Source organism: Peromyscus eremicus, chromosome 8b (assembly GCF_949786415.1).
Source record: "Peromyscus eremicus chromosome 8b, PerEre_H2_v1, whole genome shotgun sequence".
Taxonomy (NCBI): Eukaryota; Metazoa; Chordata; class Mammalia; order Rodentia; family Cricetidae; genus Peromyscus; species Peromyscus eremicus.
The window spans coordinates 13,726,340-13,745,364 of NC_081424.1; the positions used below are offsets into that span (position 1 = coordinate 13,726,340).

The window sequence follows — 19,025 nt, forward strand, 5'->3', positions numbered from 1 at the left end:
GTTCTGAAAGAACAGGAAATGAATTAAATATAGTATAATGCGCTCTACAAGTCAATGAAAAAGATGAAGACCAATGTAAGCTCTACACACTCCACAAAGAAACACCCCAAGAGGAAATGTCCAATGAGTTTTGTTATTCATAATTCCTTACGTCTTTGTGCCTCAGATTTCTAGGGCCTTTGGTCTTCCGGCCAGCATAAATTATTCACGGTGGAGCATGTGGCTGGATTGAATTTCTATTCTTTGCTGCAGTTCACCAAACAGAAAATATTAGACTTGTTGGTTATTGAAATTGGACTCAGATCCACTTCAGTATGCAGCTGGGAATCTTGAGGTCTTGGGTGAAAGGACTTGCATGCCTCATGGAGGCCCAGATGCTAGTTTCTTTGTTTTCTCCACTGATTCCATTCCATCACTATAGGTTGCCTCCTGGCCTGCCGTAAAGGGAAGATCCATGGGGACCTGGAGATGGCTCAGTTGGTAAAATGCTTGTTGTGCAAACTGGAGACCTGAGTTTAATTTTCAGAATGCACATAAATTAAAGAACATGTATGTAATCCCGGCACGGGGGATGGAGATGGGTAGGTTCTTGGAGCTCTCTGGCCAGCTAGTGTAGCTGAATTTGCAAAATCCAAGTTCAGTGCGAGACTCTCTCTCAAAAAAAGTAAAGTAGAGAATGATTGAGGAAAACACTTGGCCTCCACGTGCACATACATACATGTGGTGTATACACACACACACACACACACACACACACACACACACACACACGGGAAAACAAAGTTTTGTATTCTGTAAATTGGAGTCTTGATCACAATGGAAACATCTGAGTTTCAAGACCATCTTTTGGTGGTAGGTTTAGAGTCAACTCTGAAGTTACAATCTAAACTTTCGGCCCTATGGACTTTACAGAGCTAGCATACAAATGTTCCCTGATTTATTGTCCCCTTCAAAATTCCACATTTATAGATAAGGAAGCCAGCATGGATAAACTGATAGTCCATTCAATGCATAAAAGATAGTTTAGCCATCTTGCATTTAACAAAACAATTTTTTTTGTTGTTGTTTTTTGAGACAGGGTCTTATGTGGCCAAGGTTGACCTTAAACTTGCTAAGTAGCCAAGGATGACCTCAAGCTCCTGATTCTCCCTTCTTTCCCCTCCCAGATGCTAGATGTGCAGACATGTGTCACTGTGCCTGGCCTTAACAACAACAAGAACAACAACAACAAGCCATTTTGATTGGTAGCTATTGTTTTCTCTCCTTCCTCTTCAATTTCTCCCCCAAGGCCACACAGCACTGAAAGCCTTTTTTTTTTTAGGAATCCAAAACTCCTTGCTTGGGTGGCTCAGAAAATTTTCTGGAAGGGTCATACTGTAGTCATCTTTCGGGGGGGGGGGGAGGTAAATAAGAAGGCATTTCAAGAGAGAGAAGGCACATTAGAGAGGAGGTGTCATTTAAATGTGCTTCTCTTGTTTATCTAAGATTGAGAAATAAGGCTAGGGAAAGAGAAGAGGCTGTTCAAGGTTAGAAGTCAAAAGGCCAGAGGCAAGGCAGAGAACAGGGTCCAGACAAATCCTATGAAAACGATAGTGCCGACAGATTGTTCAAAGACTTGGTGCCTTTAAGATGGAATTAGGCCAAATGTCTGCATCATCAAAAACGACAGTAACTGTTAGTGCTCTCCCAGTCTTCTTTACTGTTCTTTTATTTATTTTTTATCTCTAAGCCCATCATCATCATCAGTATCATCACTCTCCTCACCACCGTCATCATTGACATCTCTGATGACACTGCACTCTGCCTGTGTCTCTTTGCTGGAGTCCTTTTCCCACCACACACTTTAGGGTACTAAGGTCACTGTGGCTATGTTTTGGCTTCCCCCATTCTCCTCGAATCCTTTAGCAACAGCACCCACATGGCAAAGCTTCATAAGGTCTTAGTATGGTCCTTATCCTGCCAGAAAATCAAAAAGGTGGAAGTAAGTGATAAAGCAATGTGGACCACTGAGGCAGAAGCACTGGGACCATGTAAGTCTGCCATCTGAAAACCTGCATGAAGAACAAGGGCTCTGGATTTTGATATTGGATCTATCAGTAGCCATCCTTAGGAGCTTAGATTAAGTCTCCTCATGACTCCGAGCGTCAGGTTCCACATCTTTCAAGTGTACCTCTTGTGAACTGAAGGCCATACTGGATAGGAATGAGCAAAGCAAATCTTTCCCATCTTGTGGAATATTAATTAAAGATGTGTTGCATTCTTTTATGCTACGGAACATTTGTTTAATGATGCAAAGATGTGTTGCATTCTTTTATGGTACATTTGCTTAGCTCTGTGAAGCTGTGTTACTGTTCCTGCCAAAAATACCTAATTGGTTTAATAAAGGGATGAATGGTCAATAGCTAGGCAGGAGAGGGATAGGCGGGGCTGGCAGGCAGAGAGAATAAATAGAAGGAGAAAAAGAGAAGAGGATTAAGAAAAGAAGGAGAGGAGGATGCCAGGGGCCAGTCACCCTGCCAGACACAGACTAAGAAGGAAAGAAAAGGTGTACAGGAACAGAGCCCAGAGACAAAAGGCAGACAGGATAATTTAAGTTAAGAAAAGCTGGCTAGGAACTAGCCAAGCTAAGGCCAGGCACTTATAAGTAAGAATAAGTCTCCATGTGTTTGTTAGGGAGCTGAGTGGTGGCCCCCCCACAAAGAGTAATAAGAGTAAAGAGTGAAAAACAAACAAACAAAAAACAACTATATCCCCAGCAGGTTGTGAGTTTTCTAATCACACACATCAGCAGCCAACTTCCGTTTGCAGCTTCAACTTAGCAAGAAAGCCGTGATCTGATTTAACTAATTCTAGCTCACTCCTTTCCATTTTCCTGGGATGGGGATGGGAGGTGTAGGGTGTAATGAGGCAACAAAGGATTGACTTTTCAAATGGCATTGTTCCTGTCTTTAAATGAACATTAGATTACTACTTTTGTTGTTGTTGTTAAAAAGGTACTACTTAAAAATATATAGCCAGGTACCAATAGTATGTCAGATACTATGATATGAGAAGAGTGGACAGTAAGAGACTGTTTCTGTAGGCGAGCTCACAGTGTCGTAGCAGAGATTAGAAAAATTGTGACTCAATCCTTTGTGTCTCAGTTTCTTCCTCTTGTAAATAAGGCTGAAATGGTAGCCCACAGTATTGTCTTTGACACTTAACTCCATTGCTGTATGTAAAGTATGTATAAAGTGCCCGACATACAGAAAGCACTCAGTAAGCATCAGTTATTGAAGATCTCTGGTTGATCTGGTGGACCTGAGGATTGGCAAGTCCAACAGGTAGGAGGGGTACTTTAGGAAAAAGAGGCAGGCAGGAGCCCAGGCCAACGGAGAGTCGTGGACATAATTGTGATGACAAGGTCAATGGCTGCATTTGATCTATATTACTTAGTAGGGTAGGAGACAGCCCAAGCAAAACACATTTTATGTTTCAGACTTTCAACTCATATATAGTGTGACTCCATTTTAAAAAAACAAATATTTACATAGACTGTACCCTCCAGTGTTCATTTAAATGATCTTAGAATTTCAAACATAAAATTAGGTGGGAACTCCTCACACCCATGACTTTTATGGGTTTTATGGCTCTATGGGTTTTCCGAAAAGAAAACCAGAACGGAATTTCAAACAGAATACAAACAAAACTAAAAGAAATCAGAAGGCTGGAGAGATGGCTCCGTGGTTAGGAGCTCTGGCTGTTCTTGCAGAGGACCTGGGTTTTATTCTCAGCACCCACATGTTAGCTCACAACCGGACTCTTTCAAGAGTCTGGCTTATTTTGCTAAACATAACCTCCTCTATCCAGTTTCATCCACCCCTGCAAATGTCATAATTTAATTCTACTTATGAGCTGAATAAAATTCCATTGACATATGTACATTTGCTTATCTGTTGATAGAGCTTCTGGCTTGCTCCATACCTTGGCTACTGTGAGCAATGCAGCAGTAAGCATGGTTGTGCAAGTATCTCTGTGGTGAGCTGATTTAGAATCCCTCCACTGTACAGTTTCCTGGAGTTCTTTCTAAAGCATATATTTCCTGGGGCAGTACAAACATATCAAGACTTGGCTTACTGGGTAATGGCAGATCACATGAGCCTCTGATATATGCAGGGTAATTTTTTTTTTTTATATCTGCAATCACGTGCTGTAGTGGGCATGCTGTCCTGTGTCAGAGTGGAAACCCCTGTTTCCCCACAGAGGTCTTATGTATGCCAGCCTGGTGCTTGGTCAGCAGGGCCATTAACTCCTTATAGCAGACATTGGAGATCCATTAGCAATATGCTCTGTCCTCATCAGACTACACAGAATTTAACTTCAGACACAGGAGAAAAACCTCCATCCTTGCCTGATAAACAATTATCTCAGACCTCCCACAGAGCCAGAAAATGAGTAAATTGTGTGCCTCATATTTTTGTGTCTCCAAATAAGGAGACACATAATGATTGTGTCACAAACATTAATTAATCATCTCATCTGATCTCCTTTGCCAATCCCCATGTGGGTCCTTAGCGCTCACTTTCCCCCTTATAATGCTAATGGAAAGGAAAACTTCCATTCACCCAGTGCAAGAATTACCTACATCTTGCACTTTTAAAAGTCAGTATAACAACGTAGAGATCAGCTTTCACAAGCTGAGACTGCTTTTATGTTTCAGAACCACTCTCTGAGAGATGCAGGGATATTTCTTAGGAGACAGATGTCTTGTAATTAAGGATTTATTTCTTGAGCCACGGGCTGAGTTTGTGAGTCCCACAGAGGGCCTAGCCTGCATACGCTGCCCACGAGGTGAGAAGCCTGTGGATATATTGCTAGACTAAAGTTTTGGCCAGTACCTCTGGCCCTTCCCTTGCTGTCTTTATGGAATCACAACATCCTGGAGCTGCCTAAGTCCAATGGTGAGGCCAGTGTTCATGGTGTCTCTGTTATGAAGACCTCTCTGCGAGATTCTTTTAGTTACAGGCATTTCATCCTGGGGGAATGAGTTGCAAATATCTCACTAGGAAATCATTGAGTGGGAAGCCTCGCGGCATGCTTAGCTGCCAAGGTGTTTCTTGAGCAAACCATGGGGCAACTAAAAAAGAACATCTTGTGTAAACACCAAACAGGGATTCAGAACACCCAGGTTTGTGAATTTTATTTTGTAAGAGGTGGAATGATGAGCGAATTAAATAACTGGTTTGTACATTTCTATGAGCAATAGAGGATTCAAGATAGGAAGACCCACTTTCTGTTTACCCAGGAAGCCTTACTCTTTGTGGGAGAGATATGAATTATAGCACTGGTTTGTTATGCTGGAGAGAGGGGAGGCTTACTAAAATCATCTGGAGACTCTCCCCCAAACACCCAGATTCAATTTCTTCTTTCCCTGTCTATTTATCCCAAGATACCAGGCTGGTCTGGACCCCAAGGGAACATACTATTATAGCTATACTGGGACATGAGATTTGAGGACAACACCCAACTTGGAGTTGTAAAATATTTTTCCACTCCGAACCCCAATCTCAAAACCCATTGAAGATAAACATGGCAGAGCTGATGCACACAAACACAGAAAGCTTTCTCTGGCCCCATGAAAGGAAAAAAAAAATTTTTTTTATTTACCTACCTTTCACAGTTAGGCCCAGCATAGTTTTCTTTACAAATACACCGAACAGCTCCATTTTTCCTGTAGCAGGATTCTGCAAAGCTAGAATCATGGGAGATGTTAGAAGTCATTCCATTACCACTGATTTGTAGGCTGACTTAATTTTGTTAGGTCATTTCTACCTGGTTATTCTCCAACAAATGTGATTAAATTCTTACCCTTCAGAACAGACTGCACCACAAGCCATGTGTGGCCATCTCCCAGGTATACCATGACATATCTCTATATAGAGGTGGTTTATTAGTTTTGTCTGAAACAGCAGGGATTTCTAACATAGCGGATTACATAATACCAATATATTCAAATATGTGTATATAATATTTACCTTCTATGTGCAATTCTAAAATATATGCCCAAAAGCCAGAAATAGAAAATTGACTGGTAACTTTAGACTTGTACAGAATTCTCTCCTATTTCCACCACGTTTTGTGTATACATTAAATGTTTCCTCACAGTTTTTCTGAACTCAACCTCTGTTTTTAAAGATCATGAGTGAGCCAGTCCTAAATGAGATCATCCAGAAAGCCTTACTCTTTCCTTCTGTGTACCTTAAGTTTTTGGACTAAGGGTGGAGGGACTGACTGAAGCAGATCAAAGAGCCAAACACAAGTCCTCAATAGAGAAATAAAGTTCATGGTGTACACACACACACACACACACACACACACACACACACACACACACACACAAATCCACCCCGTGGAAATTCCTTCTTTCTTCTTCTTCCTCCCCTCTCCTCTTCTTTCTTTATTCTTTTTTTTTTTTTTTAATTTATTTATTGTGTATACAGTGCTCTGTCTGCATATGTCCTTACAGGCCAGAAGAGGGCACCAGATCTCATTACAGATGGTTGTGAGCCACCATGTGGTTGCTGGGAATTGAACTCAGGACCTCTGGAAGAGCAGTCAGTGCTCTTAATCACTGAGCCGTCTCTCCAGCCCCCCTTCTTTATTCTTAAGTTAGTAAAAATTAGGACATAAAACAGAAACGTGATAAAAAAAATATTGGTCCAGCAGAATAAATACCCATCCTAATTGATTGAGGCAGAAAAAAAAAAATGGAGTGTTACCCTTTCAGGAATGGCAAATTTCCCAATGACACACCAGTTTTGTGAAGTTTAGGTGGTGTGTGTGTGTGTGTGTGTGTGTGTGTGTGTGTGTGTGACTTTTTGGGCTTCTGGACTGTGCGATCAGTGGGGTGTGACCTCTGCTCTCATTTTCTGCATGTACCAGCAATTTCACCCTAACAATGACTGAAGAAAAGCAGAGGGATATGTATGCCTGCTTTCGTCAAAGGTGGTTAGAAAATCGGTACAAAAACAGTGTGTGTTCCTCAGTGAGAGGCCACAGTCAGGATTCACTTTCTCAGAAGTTTGGTGAAAACATCCCCATGACATTCTATTTCCTTGGAATTTCACCCTTTATTTTGCCTGTTCTTATTCCTTAGCTGACCTACAGAAATCTTGCCTGTTGCATTCCAAAAAAAATGAACAAATACTCATGCATCTTTCTTTGAAGGTGTTCCATCCAGGCTGCCCATAGCTCAAAGAGGAAACATCTGCCTGGGGTGTCTGGAGTCCTCTGTGTTTATTTGATGTCCTACTGTTTCAAACAGATGCCATTTCCCTTAATTGGAGCGATTAGCATAGTTGCTGGTAGACACAGAGGATGTCTGGCCAGCCCAGAATAAACAAGTGGACTCTATGCAAATAGCCCTTGGGAACAACGGCAGGTCCATTGATTGGTTTCCATGGTGCAGGCTCTGAGGCAGTGAGTACCAGCCATGGATGTTCAGTTTTGTTTTCACTAGCACTAACAGTTTATGCTTTAAAACCAGGGAAATCTCTATTATTGGATGTGAAAATTAAAACCCGATGCCTTTCCCAGTCTACTCTAACTCCTGTGGTGCCCTTTGCAAGTGGGAAGATGGATTTACTCTGGGAAAACCCTTAAGTTTAAGAAGAAATAGAAATTTAAAAAAAAATTTTTTTATTGCCTAGATGTTTCAAGCATTATCTCCTTGCTTAAAAATAATATTTGCTTGTACTTTAGTTATGTGTCTTGTGTGTGCCCGTGACCCTGCTTGAGGGTGCCTGAGGAGGCCTGGAGGGGGCATCAGTCCCCTGGAGCTGGAGTTAGAGGCAGCAGTGGTTTTCTGAGTGTTGGGAACAGAATCCTAGGCCTCTGCACGAGCAGCAAGCACTCTTCAGCACCCAGTTACCTCTGGTCCTCCTCTGCCTTGGTTTTCTGATGAGCTGTCAGTCATTAACTGGAAACCCCAGTCCTAGGTGGTTGATTCAACCCATGGCTTTTCAATATAATTCAGATTCCAAATTAGGTGCTTGCCTGAGAAGTTGTCCGATACTTATTTTTAGACTGATGCTTTATATATATATATATATACACACACACACACACACACACAGAGAGAAAGTAGCAATATGAATAGTTTTTGAAAGCCGGAAATGACAGTGTGACATTTGACTTTTTGTAATATATCTGATTAATGCTTGAGATAGTTCCTTCACTAAATCAATAATAAAACCAGATCAAAGATTAGACCTTTAGGGGATCCAGCCAAATCTTGTCAGTCCTGTGACCACCAACTAACCCATCCCTGCCTTTTTGAAGCTGGTTTTCCTCAACATGGCCACTACAGAGAAAACTGTAACATCTCAGAGAAGGCCTGCCTCTCAGACCCTCTTCCCACCCCAACAAAATGTTGTTTACTCAGGGGTAGCATCATTTTGCCTTTGTTTTAATTTTCTGCAGGTTTTGTTAATCATGTCTGTATCACAGAGAACATGGTGAGTTTCTGTCTCTGTGAGTATGCTTCTAACTCGGGAATGTGTTCCTGAGGTCCCTCAGCTGCTGCCTCGGACCCTGGATGTGTCCTTTCATGCGCAGAGCATGGGCAGGAGTCATGGATCTTGATGTCCTTGGAAACTGCTTCTGAGCTGAGGGCAGGAGACTCATTACCCAGCTGGTCGATTTCTGCTTCTCTTATTAGAAGGGGCTAACAGCCTGAAGCATTGCTTCTTGCTCAGCTAAAATACGGGATAATCTGTCTCAAAAGAGAAAGGCTCATTTGCTGTAGGAGAATAAAAATTGCTTTACTTTGACCCAGTGAATCATGGCTCTCAGCTGTTGGAGAGCTACACTGCTGGCGAGGAGTATCAGTGTGATATTGGCATATGGCAAGTGCTGAAGAGATATTTTGCCTGATTTCATGTAGACAAAGGTCCTCTATTTGTAGGGAATGGTGTTTTAAGGGTCTGATATCTTAAGATGTTAATGTTCAATAATTGAGATGAAGAATGGCCATGTAAATGGGGCAAAAAGGCAAAAGCCTGAAGATGCGATTGGAAGGAACCTTTTAAGATGGCTTTCCCAATTCACGTAATGTCTAAAGGAACTGTCTAAGCTCAAAGCTTCTAACTCCTTTTCCGAGAAGACGACGGTATATGACGTCTTTATATGGGTAGATGAGTGAAACTTGTTATGAGGAAGTCAGCGGTAAATGTCTCTTTAGAGGGGGTTAGGATTAATGTTTGAGAACAGAATTTTAATGAGCATTTAAAGATTATACCCGGATGAGGCAGGCAGTTCATGAATCAGGACATTCTTGAGTGAAAATAACACAACATTTAGTGTTTGTGTTCTTCACTCTCCCTTCCAGGACCATTCATCTTGCACACATTACTAATACTGTCAGCCACGAAAAATCACTAAGAAAGGTCTGAAACAGCTTAATAAACAGCTTAGTGGGTTTCGAAAGATGCAAATGTAGAAGTTTTGACTTTGCTCGCTGGCCGGCACGTTGTAAGATTTGAAAACACTTGATTCCTCAAGGGATTAAGGAAGACAAGTAAGGGGACATCTGGCTGCCATCTTCCTTTATCGCTTTATCAGTGTGTGTAGGGGGCAGATATTTGGGCCCTTTTCGGTGTGTGCATATGTGTATATGTGTGTTTGAGTGTGTAGAGGTGAGAGGTTGACGTGAGATGTGTTCCTGGATGGGTCTCGATTGCTCTCCGCCTTATGTACTGAGGCAGGGTTGCTCGCTTGAACCCAGAACTCAGTAATTCAGCTAACTGACCTAACCAGATTGCTCCAGTGATCCAAGCACTGGGGTTAGAGGCAAGCTACCACACCTGCCCGGCATTTACATTGGTCCTGTGATCCAAACTCTGGTCCTCATGAATGCACTACTGAGCCATCTTCTCAGCCCATACGTGGGCTCTCTAAGTAATCTATTTAACTTACTCTTTACAATTACTATCAATTATGTAAATACTGTCTATAAAAAACAACAGTTCCTGGCATATAGTAAATAAAACACAGTTTCAGCAAAGTTACTAGCCTCTATGTTTAATAAGGCCAATATCTACTTCAGCTTTTTCCTGTGTTCAAGGCATCCATCCACATGGTCCACACATGTTACCATGTCCAGTCTCACAGGCCCACTGTGGGCCTTTCTTTATACCTTACTTTAATTTACTTACTAAGGAAAAAGCTGAGTCCAGAGCCAGTAAAAGAACCAAGGGATGGAGCCAAAATTTGAACCTAGTCTCACAGAGAACAATGCATAGAGACAAGATAACCAGTCTGAGACCACATAGGTATTATGTGTCAAAACAGAAATATGAAGGTGGGTTGGTGACTCTATTCAATACACCTACGCTGTTGATGATTCTGTTTAAAAACACATTTAAACTCTGATCTCCCCTTTTTAGTAAAGAGCTTCTATAACTCTTGAATTTGTCAGGTGAAAAGACATCTTTTTCTTGGTTTATAAAAAGCCTTTTCACTGTACCTGAGTATGCTAATGAGGACACTTAATGACCCTTTAATGGATTCAGTGTGGGCGTGGTCACTAGAGGAAACATTCCCATGGCTAAAGGGCTAGAACATTCAATGTCCCGCCCCCAACCTCTGAGCTTAGTCTACAATAGTCAATGACCCATCATGCCTCTGAAAGGAAACTTGTGCAAGAAGTCTGAACAGTGGGGCGCAGGAGCTTCTGGGTTCTTCGCATATGGAGACACTTTTGAGAAAAGGGGTTCAGCTCTTGGAGACGGTGTGGGATTTCTGAACCTTCTCCTCCTGTTCCCCTGTATTTCCTTCTTGCATTATTCATGTCTTTTATACATTATTTATTGTAGCGACACTTTGTTTGTGCTCTAACAAATAAACCTTGCCTAGATAACAGAGTGCAGAGCTAGCCATTAGAGGCCAGGCAGTAGTAGCACAAACCTTTAATCCCAGCACTTGGGATCTCATGCCTTCGATCCCAGTACTTGGGAGGAGGAAACAGGAAGTGATATGGCTGGGTGGAGAGAGGAAATGATAAGGGGGCGTGGAGACAGGAGCTTGGCCCTTTCAGTATGAGGATTCCTAGAGGAAAGAAGTCTTTCTAGTGGCTGCTGCTCTGCTTCTCTGATCTTTCAGCTTTTACCCGATATCTGACTCCAGGTTTATCTGACTCCGAGTTTTTATTATTAAGACCAATTAGATTTCCAAGCTACAATTTATTTACATATATTTCCGTAGCGGTTACCTCATTTGGCTCTTCCTCAATTGTATCATTTAAACAAACTGATAGTCATAAGTATAATGCTGTTTTGAGTTTTGTGAATAATTATAGCAAATAATTAAACACAAGAGTGCTTGAGGGAACCCCAAATTTGGTACCGGAAAGTGCTTAAGCTCCCCCCCAAAAGTGTCTGTAGGCCAGAGCGCTTTCTTACACTTTTCTCAACCGGAAGCATTCAGTTTTGGCTATGGACAATCCGTGGAACTCCGTGTAGAGCCAAAGAATAATTGTGAGGATTGTCATTATTCTAGGCAGAGGCCATCTGCCTTTAGGACTTACTTGGCCAGGTGGGGCAAGGGACAGGGGCACGGCTGGCAGAGTCGGGGTGCGCCTCTGATGGAGTCCCCAATAAAGCCATCCAGACATTTCTCACAGTGTTCCCCTGTTGTATTCCGCTGGCAGTGCTGTGGGACAGAAAATAGGAACAGTGAGAAGAACGAAGAAATTTCACAGACAGCAAATGTAACACCCTGGCTTACGTCAAACAAGGGGGCATCAGGCCTGCCAGAACACATGGTGTATGGCAACATAAAGCGTCCATGTTAGTCCTAGCCAGAGCTAGAAGTGGAGATGAAGGTGGATGCATGCATCCTGCAGGTCCATGTGTGCGCTGGCAGGCTGCGGACTCTATTTGGAGTCTGCGTGCAGAGGGGACTCATCAGGTGCCCATCTTGATTCAGAAGGATAATTAGAACTACCACACTCTAGGTGTTCTGCATGCTTAAGCTTACTGATGTGGAATGAATATTAAATGAAAACAAATAATATTCCCATAGTGCTTAACCATGACAGCAGAACCAATAAGGATTTACGGGCCTGGAAGGGCACATATGTCGGGCTGTGGCACACATGACGGAGAAGGAAGAGAAAGGCCTTCTGCTAATGGTTTGCCATCGTGGTTAACGACATCAGAAATAGCAGGCAGGTTGATTTGCATAATTTTCCATTTATGATAAAAGTAACAAATAGGAAGACTGGCATAAACTAGGCTGCTCCTTCTGCCTTGACTGTAGCAGGCAGAATCTCCAGAATGTTCTTTGCAATTCTCCCCTCACAGTTCTGCCTGTGTTCCACTGCCCACACTGAGCTAACTATTCCCAGCCTTAGTCCCTCTTCTCTAACACACTGGGTTATTTAGCACTGTATCACAATTAACATGGGTGAGGTAGGTCCTCAGTACAACACAGTAGTCCAACAGGAGGAGTCCTATGTCAGGATAGCAACAAGCTATCCTGACTGGACCTTCCTCAAGTATTTAGCCCTCTGGTATGGATTAGGTATGGATATGGATATGAAGTATAATTATGCAGCAGAAAAGAAATTAGAATCTGTCTTAGACTATGTGATCAGTGAGAATTCTTAAAAATAAAGTTTGATAGGCAGGCAAGAATGTGTTGACAGAGTTCCCACACAGTCTTTAAAACTGTGTTATGTGCTCAGCCACCCCACAGGAAATATTTAGGGAAATTAATTGGAAGAGGGAAAACATGAAATGAAGAACTAGCATCTTGAGAAAATAAAAGCAATGCACATCCAAAATGAGCCCAAACTCGGGGACAATGTCCTTCTCAGGAAAGACAATGAGCTGTAAACAACTACCAGGCACCTGAACCACAAGACATTTGTAATGATGCTTGTAAACTGGAGACAAATTTGTTTGAGTCCTTGTTACACAGATGGAGCAGGTCTGTACAGAAGAAAACATTCTGAGATCATAGGCCATCTCTAATGGTTGACATGACCATTAAGGTACAAAAACGGGCTGTTTCTCAGTTCTGTCCCTTTGTCACTTGATGGATGCTTTGGGTTCCCCTTCAAGGCTTCAGTTCTATTTGTAGTAGCCATGGGTAGCAATGTTCAAGGGCAAAGCGATGCAATCTCTCTCAACTGCTAAAATATCGGAGTGCAAACACAGGCTTTTCTCACCTGCCTCTTATAAACAATTTATTATGACTCTCCCTAGAAGGCATGGGTATCAGTTTGTGGGAGGGGGCCTGGTAGAGATAGTGCCGGAAACACTTTTCATTTTCCAACTAGTTCACGTGGAACAGTGCTTTGATCTTCCTGTCTCTCCAGTCTCTTCTCTGCACAATGAAGCTTTAGACTAGATGGCCTTCAGGGTTCTTGCTCTGAAAGTCTTTAACCCTGAAACTGCAAAATGCTTCTTCTCCTTCAACTGTGGGGGCCCACAAAGGTTTCCTAGTGAGATCTGAGCTTGCTTTACCCAGCAGGGCTACATTAGAGGATTGCTTGACCACGTGTGTGGTGACCACATGTGTGGTTACCAAGTGATTGGAAAGGGTCTGCTCTTGGCTGTGCTAGGGGGAGGTCTTTTGCGCCACCCCTTGGCATTCCTATAAATAGCTCTCTAGAGGAGACAGAAGGGGCTGGTGGATAAGGATCCAGGCCCTCCTGAGGCTGTCCTGTATTTCTATCTGTCTCTCTCCCCTCTATCCTTCTATCTAGTATCTCTTATCCCTCACTGCTCAAGAGTACCCTGTCATAAAATGTGGGAGCCGGTCTCCCGGCTGGGCCCCCACATTCAACACTCTGCCCTTTTCCAAACAGGAAACAAAGCTGACGGCAATAAACGTTATTGGTGGGGGTGGGGGTGGGTGTCAGAAGCCACAGTTTTGAGAAGCAGGGAGCTACATAAAACATTGGTATCTCCATTAATTTATAAAAGTATAAAGGGTCCGTGAAGTTCGGGAAGTTTGAGAATGGGATATGCCCGTCAGCACTCCTTCAATTTCAGTGCCCATGTGTCTTAATGCACTGGTGAAAAGTGCAGGTTCTGATGCAGGACCTCTGGGCTGCAACCCGAGAGGCTGCATCCCAATCAAGCCCCTGTGTAAGAGCCAGTGCTACTGGCTTGGGCTCCACTTGGAGAAGTGAGTGTCTGGAGAGTATTAGCCGCTAATTAGTTACTCTGAATGGAGTTCGAGCCATAGTCTCAGCAAAGGGCAGTTTATCTTACGGCAACAAAGGAGTGACATAAATAGCTCATAAATGAGAAAATTAATTAAAGGATTTTTTTTTCATGGAAGTCATCGTCTTATCATTTCAGTTACTAAAGCATTCATTCAGTTAATAAACCTGGATTAAGATGATACATGATGGATAGGGAGCTGCAACTGGTATTAAGATGAGGAAGACCCAGTTTCTGTATTTGAGGAACTCATAGGCTCATGAAAGAAACAAAGAATAGCCTTGTGTGCTCCGGGATATGACTGAGGAATCTGAAGGCTTAGTGGAGATGTTGCGACCTGAACCAGGCCTTGAAGCTGTCCTTCAAGAAATCGCCCATAAAGGGCAAACTTAGGCAGAGTGTCAAAGTACAGAGGTGGTTTAGGTAGCAATGTGCTCAGTGTGATTAGAGGCAGAAACCTTTGCTTTGGAGCATCTTAAAAAGAGGGATCCTTGGAGTTGTGTGTGTGGTTGGAGAGATGAGGCAGCAGTAAAGGAGGGGTGCTGTGGTCCTAAACTGAGATCGTAGCAGGTCATGAAAGAGAGGCTGACACCTAACCGTTTGAGCTGTTGGGATCTAGGATCAAACTAAACATTGGGGAAGCCTTGGAAGTTGATGAAGACAGAATGATGCTGTCATTAAGTGAGGTGGGGAATGAAGAGGAGGACTAAGTTGTTGCAAGGGCAAGGATGGAAACTGTCCAGAGAATCTTGTATATGCATTCACCTCCCGCTGTGTTCTGTACTGATGTACAAAGCAGAAGGGGACTCCATGGAGCTGTTCATCCTTACCATTCTTTAAATCGTGCCATTTTTTGACTTTGTGTCCAACTTTGGTTATCATGGAACCAAAATGATGACTATTTGCAAAAATGTCAGATTTTTTTAAAATTTGGAATAGACTGAAAAATCATCAAAACTGGGGTATAGCAATATGTCATCAATAGTCATTTTATTGCTGTGTTTCTTTAGCAGAATAAAAGTAGTGGATTTTCCCAGGGCCCATGACTTCTCTAGTCTTGGGACCTTGGCCACTTTAGCAGTACCAGGTATGAGTTTGATCTCATGGAGTGGGCCTTAAAGTCAACCAGATAACTTGGTGACTCCCATAACATTCATGCCACCATTGCACCAGTGTATCTTGCAGGCACTTTGCTGTTCTAAGTCTCAGGGTTTGTAGCCGGGTGATGCTGATGATTACTTTCTCTTCCGATAGTATGAAAACTGCCTTCAGCACCGTGAAAGCTAGTGAACAGGAGTGAAGCTTCTAGTTAGGTACCAGTTCAGTTTCTTTATATTCCATGACGTTAAGTTATCAATGTCTTCAGGAACAGGGCCTTCTCTCATCAGGTAGTGGAGAGTAACCAATGGCCTTAGAAATCACCTGCAAAGTTTAGGGTGTGTGTGTGTGTCTGTCTTGGGCTAATTTTGATCTTTTATTTGTGTAATTAAATATAATTTGTGTCCTTTTAAAAAATTTAATTTATAAGAATATAAACATGATAACCTGGAAAATAAGTTGTAGGTGATTTTTTTCTCCTTGAATTTCAAATACACTTATTATACATATAGTATGTATGTATATACATATAATACACTTAGTATATATTTATTGTTTTTCCCACTGAGCACACTTTACTTAAATTAGAGGGAAAAACATTTCTCTCTGAATAGAGTATAATGGGGTCATCACCATTAATATGAGAGAGGTAGCTATTTCTTTCTGTGTATAATTTCTGTCTTGGAACAAAGTAATTGCAGGGAGATTGACAATTGATGCACATATGAGTGTTTAATGTCCTGATGCACTACCAGAATCAGAGAAGGACCCTGTGATGATGAATCATCTCAGATGCTCATGTCTAGATCAAAAACTACAACTGTTCCTGTTCTGGAAACATTGTCATAACTGTGGCTTCATCGTCGCTTGTGATGGACACTAGCAGAGTGAGCGAGCTTTGCCTCCTCTTTCACGGATTCCACTCACACATTTTGCCAGTTGTTTGGTGGAAGCAGATGGGCCTAGTGATCCTTTCTGTCTTATAGTTTAATAAATCAGGTAACAAAAAGCCTTTAATTAGTCACGTTATCAGCAACGTACATTGTTAGTTCAAGTGTATGCATGGGATTTCCCCCCAAATGTCACTGGGATTAAAATAACAGGAAACCGGAGATGAAAGCATTAAAAAGGGGTAGATGTTGGCAGCTGTGTGTGCCTACAGGGCTGTGGAGGACATCCTGGATGTAATGGTTATTTAAGACTATGGGGGGGGGGGGCGCAAATACCATGATTAAAAAAAAAAACCCAAATGACAAAATAACAAAATTTAGTATTTTGCCAATTAATCCCGTCTCTAGAAAAGTGACAACCACTAGGTTCATAATAAATGTTTTCTAATTTGCATCTTAATATGAAACGTGAGTTAAATTGCACCTTTAAGGCACACACCTCAGAGGCCACTTATAATAAAAAATTATCCGTTCAGTAGGGATAATTAAGTACTTTTGAGTGTATTTAGATAAGTTTGTTGTGGTTTAAATAAAACTACTCTTGCAGTTTGGGGAGGCTCTTTTTCCATACAGGAATCTGAAGCACAGAACTGCCATGTTTTATAGTTGCTGAAGAGGGGCATGGTTAGCGCACACAAACTTGTCACGTCGTGGATTCTACTGGAGCTGCTCTGGTCTGTGCTTCAGCGGCCATTTTTACTAAGTTGTCAATCCAATCTCGGAAACGTGAAGTGTTCGGCAAAGTCTTTAACTCCGGCAGCCTTCTCTGTCTCCATCAGTATCTGGTTCTCTGAAAAGCTGTCTGCTGGGGAAGTCATCTTAGCGAAGGAGGAAAAAGCTCTCTTTCGGGCTTGAATGCAGAATTATAAAGAGCAGAAGGACAAAGCATTCATCTTCATCGGCTATATGGTTTCGGCAACACTTAAAAAAATCATTTTGATCTATAGACCTGACTACCTTACATGCTGCAGCAGGCTACGGGACAACGGCTGTACTCTGGTTTACATGGGATGAGGCCGAACATTTGGCAAACTATACTGTTACAGTGGAATCTGGAGGGTGGGGGTTCTCCTGTGTATTATTTTCAACCCATCGCCACTGGTCAACAGCAGGAAGCCAGCTGCCAGGGGAGGGAGGGAGGCCAGGACCCTCCTGGAGCATGTATGCACATTCATGCAAAGCCTCAAGGGCCACTTGCAACCAGAAGGCGTTGACATGATAGATTTTGTAGGAAAAACTGAAATGTAGAAAAGAGCTTGGTTGGCCATTTCCCCCTGCATGTTCCTGACTCACCAGACAGAAGCCAGAGCCATCCAAGCACTCTTGGGAATTGCCGTTACAGTCACAGGGGGAACATTCTCCTGACCACGTGCGAAAGAATCCAGCGCTGCATCTCTGAAACAGACAGCGACATGCATTTTCATTATTGGAAAGGTATATTCTGGTCAGCATTTTCTGAGGAAAATAATAAGAGGCGATTATTAAACGAAATATTTTTTTTAACAAAATATGAACGTGTGCTATTTGTACGGCCATTCAGCAACAGAGGTAGCTACACAATCTTCTTTGTTGTTCAGTTTCTTTTCTTCTTTTGCTCTGAGCAAGAGGAACACTCAACAAGGTTCCATCACTGTAAGGAAGAAGGATCTTAGGTAGGAGAGACAGAGACAGAGAGACAGAGATGGGAGAGAGATGGGGAGACAGAGAGACAGAGACAGAGATGGGGGAGGGAAGGAGGGGAGAGAACGAGAGCAAGGGGGGGGGGGATTTTCTCTTTTTTCCAATCCAAGCAACACAAAGCCAAATCAGACCACAGCTGGGTTTTTCTCAAGGTGAGAAGTTATGTGACGCTCCCTATAATAAAGACCCGTAATTTCGAATGACTGACTATGCCATAATAGCTTAGAGTTGTGCCTTTCATAAATGTGAGCTTTTAAAGAACTCCGTACCAGGGGCTGGAGGGATTGCTCAGTGGGTAAAAATGCTTTCCACGAAAGCCTGGTGGGTGATCTGAGTTGGATCCCCAGAACTCACAACCCAGGTAAAGGAGAAAGAAAAAACTAACTGCACAAAGTTGTCTCCTGACCTCCACCATAAACATACATATACAATTAAACAACAACAAAAAGAAACACTCAGCACAAACAAAATCCCCTCTATATTTTCAGACTGCAATGCTGCAGAGGTCCTGGTTAGGAAGTGAATGAGATCTTACACTAGTCCAAGCCTGTGTGGTCCTGATCTCGAACTTCACTGTTTTCATAATTTGTGAGAATATATTACTTTTCTTCATTTGGGTGACAAACCGCAGAGAAGCCAAGTGGCTTGTGGGATTGTGTACCCATTGACCTGCACACTAATGAGTCACCCTCCTGTCACCTCCCTCCCCTGTGCCACCAGAGCCTCCAGTGGGGAAACATTATGAGACTGCTCTCTTCCTATGTGACTGGACTTACAGATATGTAGTTCATGATTTACTGAGATGTCTCAGTGGTGCTGGGAAAAAACGGCATGACAGGCCTGGAAGCAGACTTCCAGACAGAGAAGAATCTAGATTGTTTCCATAGATTTACAAAGAACATTTCACATCACACCCCACATTGACCCAATATAGTTTGAACTGTCTTGGATACCAGGACGGTTTTCACTGTATCTGACTTGAGTCCCTCTGACTCTTACGTGAATCCATCCCCCCTTCTTTCTTTTCTCTGCAAAGAAACACAGTAATTCACAGTATAAAAGCACCAATCTGGACCCTAAAACT

The 19,025-nt window shown here is 42.5% G+C and overlaps 1 protein-coding gene across 2 annotated transcripts in view; it reads right to left on the reverse strand.

The window, feature by feature from the left end:
* Lama4 (laminin subunit alpha 4) overlaps positions 1–19,025 on the reverse strand; it is a 149,450-nt gene that overhangs the window by 92,159 nt on the left and 38,266 nt on the right. For both annotated transcript variants that reach the window (XM_059272542.1, XM_059272541.1), the window contains exons 2-4: positions 17,555–17,656; positions 11,564–11,688; positions 5,651–5,731 (exon numbers count right to left, since the gene is read on the reverse strand). In XM_059272542.1, the coding sequence (XP_059128525.1) occupies positions 5,651–5,731; positions 11,564–11,688; positions 17,555–17,656 (308 nt within the window). The remainder of the gene's footprint in view (positions 1–5,650; positions 5,732–11,563; positions 11,689–17,554; positions 17,657–19,025) is intronic.